Here is an 11,718-nt window from a genome sequence, read left to right as displayed (position 1 = left end):
AAAGATAATCTTTCTCTCTCCATTGACTTCAATACATACTTTTTCCGAAATAAGGTCCCATGGAGGTCCCCCGGAAAGGGAGGGGCTTCGCCACTCTATTGCTCTCTCGCGCGAGTGCCGTTTTAGTGCTCGCGAAAATAATATACGTCCGCGGCTGCTTGACTTGTGCTGGCGTGGATCTCATATGCCCTTGCGATTTATGACAGAGATTTGCCGCCATAAAAAAGGTTGTACGACAAATAGTTCTGGTGAATGATTATCATTGGCTGAGCCGCTTCGTAACTTATACTCATATTACTTACATTTGACAGCATAATCTTTTTTAATGACCCCTCTTTCATTGGTAAAGGAAGGTGGAACAAAATGTGCCAGGATATTGTTTTTAATGTAATTTCCCCTTTTTTGAAGGAACAAAAAGATTATCTTTTTTTTTACCTCTTTATTGAGTCATAACTTTTGTAATTGGATCCCAAGAATATCCTTTTTTCCCCCACCTCTCAGGGCTTCCTTAGCAATCACAGTTTTTAACATAGTTTGATCTGAAAATGTAAGATGGATGGACAGAACTTAAAAGATCACAAAGCAATAGAAAAGTGCAGCGTTCTTTACTTCTGATTAGGGCTCAAAGATTTGGAACAAATAATGAATTGCAATTGTTTTAACATGTTATTGTAACTCATTTACAGTATGATTCACGATATTTGGGGGAATGATCATTTCTGCATCAGTATTTTAATTTCCATTAGAATATTTATATACTTCGTGCAATTTGATTATTTGGGTATTGAACTGGTCCATATTGAAGTTCGTAACATTTTGATGAATTGTGCGCTCTGTTCTGGATCTACCTGATGAAATCCCAGAAGTCCATCCAGAAGAGGCCCGTCCTCAGCTCTCTGGGCACAAAGCTGCCTCTTCAGGTTGGGAGGCCAGCTGGGCCAGTCATCGGCCCAGGATCCCGTCCAGGAGAAGCGGCCCCACGGGTTCCTCAGCTGCACTAACCTGAAAAAAAACAATAGATGTTAAAACACTATTAAAACAATTACATCTCAAAATAAAGCATAAAGAAGTACAGCGCAACCACAAGCTAAAATCATATGCAAACTGTGGCTCCATTCTGTGGGGAAGCTTTTTTTTAATGGACATTTGGGAATAGAGCACTGTTTTTTTTCAAATACCAGAGTTTGGTAATATCTATCAGGAGAGAAAAGTCAGTTTGTTGCATCTTTTTTGTTCTTGATAATAAGCAGAACTATTTCAATTGAATACAAGTTGAAATCAAACAAAGGTACACTAACTGGAGTATCATTTGACTTACTTGAAAACACTGTCTCCTCACCTGTGAGCGTCTACATCCCTCACGTCTAGCACAGAGTAAGCGTGTCTTGGACGTAAACCCAGGGACTCGTACTCCGAGTCATCCACCTTCATGTTACCACCCCCACAGGATGCCCCCATCAGGAAACTAGCAGCACAACAAACAGAGTCAAGATGCATCTTTAAGCGGGGACCCTACAAATGAATAGGGCACAAATGCATATAATTAAATGTTATATTTAAATATGTTCAAACAAGCCTAAAAGAAGACATGTTATAGAAGCAAAAATATTGGATCAGTGTACATTGTTTTGCATGTAGTGTCTTGTATTTTCAGAGTCTTTCCGCTACGCTCACCCTGCCTCTTTGGAGCTCAGCATTTTGGCCCAGATAAGATCCGTGTCGATGGGCTCCTCCTTGGGGTTGGTGGTGCTGACCTGGAGAGCCAGAGACTCGCAGGGAGCCCCGGTGAGCGTGGACAGACCCTCGATAGCACGACCTGCCTGCAGAGCAAAGTAGGAGCCGTGCAGCTTGGCCAGAGCTTTTTCAATCAGAGCCACCCAGAGCTGCTTCCGCTGGGCCTGGGGAGGGAGAAGATTAATTATCTTCTGCACAGCAGCTTGAAAAGCACATCACGGGACCAGCATCTGCATTTAGAGATAAAAGGCAGTGTTACCCAGAGGAATTATTGATGTAACTCCTTAGAAAAAAAATATATATATATACTGTATATATAAGTACTGAGAAATAAACTTTACATTTAACACTAGAACCGCCAGAGGTCGCTGTATACCTAAAACCGCCAACGGGTAAAATGTACCCGTTATTGATTTTCAAGGTACAATGTTATTTTATTTATCATACAGAACAGTGAGTTTTGATCGCACAGGGATGACACTTATACCAATAGAATCTGTGGACTCTCAGCTTTTCATATGATATAGTTTGTGCAGATAGCATGAAGTATAAAATATCGCTACAAGTGCTGATTTAAACGCTTGGTGTTAGACTTGTGTTTTGTTTAGGTACAAATCTCTCAATCTCAATCTATCTATCTATAACTATCTATTGATCCATCTGTAATGTTCTGTTCTATGGACATATAATTGTCTACATAAACAGACGACGCGGACTACTTCTCTCATTCCGAGTGTCCACCTTTATTCAACTGGCACGTAACCTGCACACATGCATTACGTCCTCAACGTGAGCTCAGTCATCCAAGATCTTGTATTCTCCAAGATGTTACACTATCTATGACTAATACATCTATCTCTTTCTTTCTCTATCTATCTATCAATATATCTATCTATCTCTCTCTCTCTATCTATCTCTCTATCTATAAGGAACCGCAGTAGACAAAAGGCGTTGCCATAGCAACACGTCATGTTTACACTGCATTTTCTATAAGGTAAATATTACCCGCTGGCGGATATGGGTATAAATGGCAATTTATTTGGCGATTTTTTCAATCTGACTTCCTATTGACAATTTTTAACAACAGAGGGTGCTATATAACACACTTTCAGGAAAAGTCACGGACTGGGAGACTTCAGTACGTTATGGAAAAAAAGTTACATACAATAAAAAAACAGCTGCGGGTAAAATTTACCCGTTGTTGGCGGTTCTAGTGTTAAGGTTGAAAACATGTCTCTTGATAGTAGTAGTAGTAGTATAACCTTTATTTAGCCAGGAAAATCAATTGAACTTATTTCCAATGATGACCTGACAGGAGGCAAAAGGCTTCCTGAGGGGATGGGGGTTGGGAGGAAGGAAATAAAAAGACCGACTCCGGGCACTACAGAACCCAGGAGACAACACAATGACACAGAGCAGAGATGACAGGCATAGCAGTTCATCATATAACATCTCTAAAACAATACTGCTGGGGTTCAATCAGTCATTCAAATAATATAGAACATTCATTCCTTCATGGCAATGCATGGTGAGGTCATTGATCATGTTGAGTTGAAGTGTTCTGTTTCTGAAGGTTGTGGTGTTATAATTGTATGAGGTTGTTTATCTTTCATTTACATTTTCACAGCTGTTTTTGCACAATGGGTACTGTACTTTCAAAGGGTTATATTATTATAGAATATTATATTATCCGGTTTTAAATCACTAATGACTAAATGTAAGAGCATTGTAATGTTGTAGTTTGTTCATATGGATGCAATTTCAGATATTTGATATTCTTCTGGGGAGATGAGTACTACAGTACTGCATTATATCATATTATTTACATTTAAAATAAATGTAGTGCAGTAAAAAGTAGAATATCTACATGAGTGAATATTTTGTGTGTTGCAAAAATGTTTAAAATGCACGCTCGTAAGTTGTCACAGCAATTGTGAATTTTCTCTTGTTCACTTGCTAAAATAACCCGTGTTATGGACTCAGGGGGGACTCAAACATATCATGAATAACCTATTTGTTTGTTCTTGATGAATGAAAAGTCAAATGAGTATTTGGTCAAAACGTTTTTCACCTGAGAGAAGAGGAGGTGTCCGTTCTCGTCACACGGCAGCATGTCGTCCACCAGCACGGTGGTCCACAAGCCGTCTTTGCACAGACGCACTTGATAGGCTCCTTCTGCACACAGCGCGCGCGTCACCATCACCTTCTCCACCAGCTCGGGACGTTCAGCCAGAACAGCCAAGGCACTCAGGAACCTGTTCTCAAAAACATGTAGACACACCGTATAACTGACCCGAAGTTTAAAGTGAGACATTACAAGTAAAGACATCTTTCTTTTCTACTACTTTGGGTTATTTAGTTTCACTAACATCTCTTTTTTTAAGACTAATTGGAAGGAAACATTTCTACACCAGTCTCCGTATAAAAAACGACCATTGCTCAAATGAGGAGAGAAAAGTACGATGGGCTAGCACAGAGGTGCCCAGTACGTCGACCGCGGTCGACCGGGCAATGCTGGTAGATCGCGAGTCATTCATAAATTAAAAAAAATCCAGCTCCGTTAAAATAGACAAAACAGGTTTTGATCCCTCCTCCCTTGGCCTCCCTGCCACTTAATTCAGGAGTTGACTTGATTGACAGAAAAAGCGACCTATTGCTTTCCAGTCTGTTAACCCAGAATGCAAAGCGATACAAAATCAGTCAAGTGCCGGGAGAGACAAACAACAAAATGAGTGCGGGAACGAGCAAAAAGCTAAAGACATACCACTTCCACACAGAATGGGAGGGAGAATCTTTTTTGTGATGTCACATTCAAAGGTTATTTGTCTTATTTGTAAAGCAAGCGTCGCTCTGCCAAAGAAAGGTAACGTGGAGAGGCATTATCGGAGTGTTCACAAGGCATATGACAGCGACTTCCCTCCGAGTAGCGAGTTGAGAAAGAGAAAGGTCATATATTATTGCTACACAAACATTATCTCTTAGTCTTAGTGTCGCCAACTCGTTTCTAACATGCAAAAAGACAAACAAATGCGTCTATGGTCGGTGTATTTTCTATCTTTCCAATCCAGAAGAGATCTCTCTCTCCCCCGTCTGTTTGCAAGGGGGCGGGGCAGTTTACACACACGCATCTGCTGCATGCAGCAACACACGGAGGAGATGGTGGAGCGAAGCGCTCCAAGGTGTGGTTACATGTTACCCGTCTTGAGGTGGACAATGCTCGTCACCAAAAGTGTTTAGCATGTAAGGGCGGTAACACGAGCAATTTGTCTAAACATTTAGCAAAAGTGCACCACATTCAGACGGAGGAATGCACCGGGTTCCACTGTCTTTCGAGTAGCTCTGTAGCCCCATCCACGAGTAACGTTTCCACGTCAGGTGTTATGTATGATAGCAGCAACACACGGAGTTAACTACATTATACAAGCATGGGTTAATGATTAGAGTTATCTGAGTTACTCTTTATTTTGTTAAAGTTTCAGCTATTCTGTTTCCAGTTCTGTCATCAGATTATTTAATAAGATTTGTTAAAACATTGTTGTTTCTTTTGATGTGAAATATTATTTATTTAATTCAAATAAAAAGCAATGTTAATTTTGTTCACAATTTGTTAAGTTAATTTAATAATATATGTATTTTTGAATCAAGTATTCATCTTTATTGTCTTCATTGTTAGTTTCCACATGCCTAAAACAACCTCAAACTAAATCTAAAAGTTGATGGCTAAATAAGAGCGTTTGAGAAATTGTGCAAGGCACACAGTAGTAGTCCGAATAGTCGATTAATCGTTTCATTAATCTATAGATTAATCGATAATCAAATTAGTCGTTTGTTGCAGCCCTATTGTAGTTATCCCATGTAAAAATAAGACGTGTTATTCAGCAACCCTTGCAATTTGGGATTTTATTTTTGGTTGGTAGACCTCGGTTAGCTGGTCATTTCAAAAGTAGCTCACCAGCCAAAAAAGTGTGGGCACCTCTGGGCTAGCAGAATGAATTAATGATGTATTTTTTATTTTTGCTTACAATTTTATAAAGAGAGATTAAAACAAGAAATACATTTGGCCTTGTGCATGCTACATTAACCGTGGGCTCACCAGCAGTTACCCAGAAGTCCTTGCAGGATGTCGGACGGACGAAGCGTTCGGAAGACAGACCACTTCACTGTGCGGTCTCTCGAGTTGCAGCAGTTGATTTCGTGAGGACGAATCCACTTTCTGACCCGATGCTGGACGCTGTCGTCCACTGGGAAGCCCACCGACTTCGGACCGGGGTGGAAGCTGTCGTCCACAAACGTCACGGCATTCTGGGCGAATCAAATCACAGAAACAACTACACCTCAACTTTGTTGTAGAAACAGAAATGTAATAGACCTAATGGTCCACTTTAAGATCCACTTGTAAACTGATTTTTGCATGCTTAATTTCGTTTGGCTACCATTGTTTTGGGGAGTGTGTGGGAGAGAAACTCCCTCTGCAAGGAACTTGGGATGTTAGCCTTCAGACCATTTACATGCACAAAAACCTATAGAACACACTACAGGAGAGGGAAATCGCCAAAAGCATCCTAGGACCCCTTTAATGTTTGTTTTTTTGTTGCAGCTGGTAAACATTTAGCTTGTTTTAATTACCTTTATACCGCTGGCTATTTTATTCAATAAAAAATCTTCATCATATACTGTATGGGTTGACTTTATTTTGTGTTATTGACTCTGCAAAGAACTGGTAAGTAATATTGTCAGATATATTTAGTGGATAGAAAAGTACATATTTATACCTGAGATGCAGTGGAGTAGAAGTATAAAGCAGCATCATTTGGAAATACTCAAGTAAAGGAAGTTTGTACTTAAGTAAAGTACTCGAGTGGACAGACCTCAGTGCAGAAGCTGACGATGTTCTCCCACAGCTCCTTGGCCTCTCCTTCATCGCTCTGCCGCAGCTCCTCCACCAGCATGCTCTCCTTCCTCCCCGGGGACGGAGCATGCTTCAGCTGCCCGCCCTGCTGCTGAGGAGTGTGGCAGGCCAGACAGTGTTTGGCTTTGCCCACGTTAATGAGCGTGCACGCTGGACACGCCCACTCCTCCGTCCTGTTGACACTCTGGTGGAAAGAAGCATGGCCGTCCGGGACAGGGGACATCGGGGACATCTCCTCCTTCAGGATGCTGAGCCGCCTGCCGGGCTGCTGCTCCGGCTGGATGGACAGATGTGAAATAGCGAGCGTGGACGGAGAAGGACTTAAGTTGTGAGTTTGATTGAGGCAGCCTTCTGGAGGTGGCACCTCTCTGCGGCTGCAGGGGAGGGGGTTATTATGAGAGGAAGACCCTGCGCTGAGCATCGAGGAGGAGTTTGTGTGTGGAGATGAAGCTTCTACGGGTAAACTCTCTCCTCCGGTGGATATAGAAAGAGAAAGCTTGCCGGCTGCAGGCTCTGCTTGTTGCACAGTTTGATCGTCAGGCAGGAGCAGGGCGTCTGCAGGGATCTGGGGGAGAGACAGTTTGCGAGGCCCGCCACATGCGGAGCAGGACATGGAGGTAGGGGTGTTCTGCAGAGTGCACCTCGAACACTCCCAATGCAGGCTGCTTTTAGCTGCATCTTTTGTGTTTTGCTCAGAGTACGACGTCCTCAGGGGTCCGGAGCAGCTGCTGGAGCGCTGGGGCCGGGGCTGCTCCTCAGAGGACCGCCGGGGTCGCTCCGGTGCTCCACTGTAGAGACACAGAGAGCAGGACAGGCTGTCGGGGGGGTTGGCGAGTGTGCAGCGTGGGCAGGACCAGCGACCATCCTCCCTGCTGCCCCCTGGCTGCCAAGTCCAGCGCCGGGGGGCTTCACAGATGGAGCAGCGGTGGGCGCCGGCTGCGTTTAGAAAAGTGCAACAACCACAAACCCACTGGCTCCTCTGCATGGGCATCGAACCTGAAGAGAAACTGCAGAGAAAACACAAAACAGAGTCATAATAATTAAAAAATTAACATTCCTCCGTTTTTTCTGTTCTTTTACATTTAAAAACACACATATATATATATATATATATATATATATATATATATATATATATATATATATATATATATAGATAAATATATATGTAAAGGTGATTTCAATATAAAAAGATGAAAATGTATTTATATTTCAGAAAAAAATATAAAAGAGAGATCAAACTTAAATTTAAATTTTGATTTCATATATTTTGATTTGGTTTTAACAAATGTCTTTATACCCATGTTATAGAGATGGTTATGTAAAGTTGCTTTTTTTCCCTTACTTTTGTTTGGATATCTGTTGTGTTGTAAAAGGGCTATATACACAAAGGAACTATATTTGTATGCATATAATCAATATCCTAACTTTCAATTAGTTGATAGATCTCGCACGATTACGTGCACTATTCTTTTATATCTGTAGGAGCTTAAATGCTTGTTGGTTATTGTTGATTGTTTGTACTTTGATCATTATTTGTCTACACCATACACCATTGTAATTGGTCACTTCCTGCAATTGTCAGCTGGGTGTGGTTTAAGGTATTAGGTCCACCTGTTGGGTGCTGTTTGTTGACAATATGGTCTTGCTGTAAATGTTTGTTTATTTGGGTTATCACATTGGATGGAACAAGATCTTCAGTACAGACTGTTCATTGGGAACGAGTCACAAATATGAACCAAACGTAGCCGCGACTTCATTCACTGGGGGTTTTGTCGCTACCATACCATTGTCCTCACTTATATATTGTTGAGAGCTTTTCTAAACCAATGAAACCTTGTTTTTTTTATTTTATTAAAATTGTTCTTTAGTTTTTACTTTGTCTGTGCTGCAATTTCTCATGAATTTACCCTCTGGCATAAAAAAAGTCTCATCTTATTTCATATTGATAAAGAAGTGTCTTGAACTCATGTAACTGTGAAATCCTGAGGGGAGAGAAGAAAGGAAAAACCGGGAAGACGACGAGAAAAAATCAAAATATGAATGTGCGCATTAACATATTTCTGTACCCTGTGGTGGCTCGGAGGAGAAAATGTAATTTCATGAATATGGAAATAATACAAGAAGCTGCACTACAACCCTAACTTTTCCTCTCAGATCATATAAAATCATTTCTTCAGCGTTTTATTACAGCCTTTTCACCATCGCTAAGATCAGTTTACAGCATGTTCAGCTCTTTGTAAAACGCTGCATTTGGTGCAAACACATCTAAGATTTATGTTGCACATTGTGCTCAGGCTGTGAAACAGACCAAGATTATCTTTGCATCCAGGGGGAGATTTAGACTGGAGCGACATCTGTGTGCACGCTGCCCCACATTTTCTTGCCGCGTTCTAAGTGGCTTTGGCATGAAACCGGAGACTTGCAGCTTACTGCAGAGCAAACTGTGAGATGCAGGTGTTCCTGATGCTCAGCCAGCTCTCCTGGCAATGAATGAAGCAGAGAAAGAGTTGCTATTGAATGAGAGTTTAGTTACAAACTAGCTTCAGTATTTCTTATTTCATAGTTTCATAGTGTCTCAGGGGGCTTTACAGTGTGGACAGCATAACCCTCTGTCCTTAGACTCTAGCAATGTACAAAGAAAAACTCCCAAGAAACCCCACAAGTATTGGGGAATAAATATAAGAAACCTCAGGGAGAGAAGCAGAGGAAGGATCCCTCTCCCAGGATGGACAGAAGTGCAATACTGTAGGTGACATGATCCAGATGCAATCTTTAATACTGGCAAGAAACAAAAGAGGAGCGAAACAAAAACTCTTTGGATGCTGAGTTAGTACACATGCATTTTTGGGACATGAATGCATACAGATAAAGAGAAGGACAAGTATAAGAAGAGAGGTGAAAGTCGAATGTCCCCCAGCAATCTAAACATATAGCAGCCTAACTACGATAACATGAGCTTTATCAAAAAGGAAAGCATATAGGGGCCCTATTGTGCTCTTTTTCAGGTTCATATTTATATTTAGTGTCTCTACTGGGACATGTCTCCATGCTTTCATGTTCTAAAAGCTCTTTATGTTTCTTACGGCACGTCCAAACAGCGGCTTTGGAAAAATCTTGAAAATCTTGAAGGTGGGCGTGTCTGAAAGCTTGGGGATTTTTTGCGAGCAACGCAACCGACAACCAATCACAAATCTCCCGCCCCCGACATACAAAGCAAAAAACCCCGGGGATTTTATGCGAGCAATATATATATATATATATATATAAACTCCCCAAACAGGCGAAAACCTACCAGTTTCACCTACTGTCTCTGCCACCTCCCTCCATGCCTGATTCCTCCGGTTAGTCTGGTCGTAAAGAACCGGGTGATTTGCTACCGTAATTTCTCGTTTGGAATATGAGGAAATGAGCTGCGGTATGTCTCTCCCAGCTTACACGCGGTTTGATTGGCTAGCGCTTGTACTGTCAGATTAGCATAAACGGGATTTGATTGGCTGATGCTTCCACCTCAGCTTCAAAAGTTGAACATTACTCAACTTTTGAATCCGGAAAATCCTGGAAATCTTCGCTTTGCTTCCCCACAATGCAGTTCGGCGAAAAGCGAGGCAAAGTGACGTCACCCCATTCAAAGTGAATGGGCAGAGAAGCGTTCGAAGATTTTTTAAAGCTGCTATGTGGACGGGCCGTCATACTGCCTGTGCTGCAGCACCTCTTTTCACCCTCTGTCTGAAACCAGAGCTCGGTCTGCTCTGATTGGTTAGCTGGCTGGCTCTGTTGTGATTAGCCAACCGCTTAGAGATGTCCCGCCCCTTAGCCTAGTAGGGCCTATATATACACCCCTTGATAGTGTAGTACACAAGCTACTGGAGCCATCAGCCTGATATTTCCTGTGCTAATATATGAGGTGCAGGGGGAACTAGGTAGTGCAAGTGATCAACAACTGGTCGGTTTGCAACCTTGTTTGTCTGGGGATTGGGGATTTCTTCTGGTCAAGAATTGCACGCTATCTGTGTCTGGGCTGTAAGTGTGTCACGTTTTTTCCTGTGAGTGTCAAGCCAAAGATAGTCTTTCATCTTAATCTCTGCAGCAGCTCTGTGTTTATGTTTTTATTTTGTACCCACAGCTAAGGTGTCTTCCATTGTTCATCCTATTGAGATTTATTTTGTATATTGACGCAATACTTAGGTAAAAGTAGCAATACTAAATCGTAAAAATACTCTGTTCTAAGTATAAAGCCAGCATTAAAAATCTTGAATTTTCAAAAGTATTGGCATCAAAGAATACTTCACGTACCGAGAGTAAAAGTACTCATTAAGTGTGTTTTGGCCCATTTCAGCATCATATATTACAAATGAATGGATTAAGATTATGGATGCTTTAATATGTCTTTTACAGCCTTTAAAGGTGAGGTTGATTTTGAAATACTTTGTGCCATATCTTATCCCTATAAATATATATTAAAGTTGATTTATTAGTTGATTTACATGTTATATTAGCTAAAAATAAGAAATGGAGAAGTAACTTGTAACTAAAGCTAACTGATAAATACATTGGGGCAAAAAAGTATTTAGTCAGCCACCAATTGTGCAAGTTCTCCGACTTAAAAAGATGAGAGGCCTGTAATTTTCATCCTAGGTATACCTCAACTATGAGAGACAAAATGAGAAAAAAAAAAACAGAAAATCACATTGTCTGATTTTTAAAGAATTTATTTGCAAATGATGGTGGAAAATAAGTATTTGGTCAATAACAAAAGTTCATCTCAATACTTTGTTATATACCCTTTGTTGGCAATGACAGAGGTCAAACGTTTTCTGTAAGTCTTCACAAGGTTTTCACACTGTTGCTGGTATTTTTGTCCATTCCTCCATGCAGATCTCCTCTAGAGCAGTGATGTTTTGGGGCTGTCGCTGGGCAACACAGACTTTGAACTCCCTCCAAAGATTTTCTATGGGGTTGAGATCTGGAGACTGGCTAGGCCACTCCAGGACCTTGAAATGCTTCTTACGAAGCCACTCCTTCGTTGCCCGAGCGGTGTGTTTGGGATCATTGTCATGCTGAAAGACCCAGCC

The 11,718-nt window shown here is 41.3% G+C and overlaps 1 protein-coding gene across 1 annotated transcript in view; it reads right to left on the bottom strand.

Annotated features, from left to right (window-relative positions):
* The window catches only part of LOC307016163 (calpain-15-like), a 38,805-nt gene that overhangs the window by 5,993 nt on the left and 21,094 nt on the right, over positions 1–11,718 (bottom strand). The window contains 8 exon segments of the mRNA XM_079645196.1: positions 164–189; positions 849–883; positions 885–1,002; positions 1,340–1,465; positions 1,675–1,898; positions 3,806–3,989; positions 5,828–6,036; positions 6,603–7,650. Of these exon segments, the coding sequence (XP_079501322.1) occupies positions 164–189; positions 849–883; positions 885–1,002; positions 1,340–1,465; positions 1,675–1,898; positions 3,806–3,989; positions 5,828–6,036; positions 6,603–7,650 (1,970 nt within the window).

This window comes from Notothenia rossii, assembly GCF_949606895.1.
Source record: "Notothenia rossii genome assembly, chromosome: 8".
Classification (NCBI taxonomy): domain Eukaryota; kingdom Metazoa; phylum Chordata; class Actinopteri; order Perciformes; family Nototheniidae; genus Notothenia; species Notothenia rossii.
The sequence above is the reverse complement of the archived record's forward strand: the minus strand, read 5'-3'. Positions and strand labels throughout refer to the sequence as shown.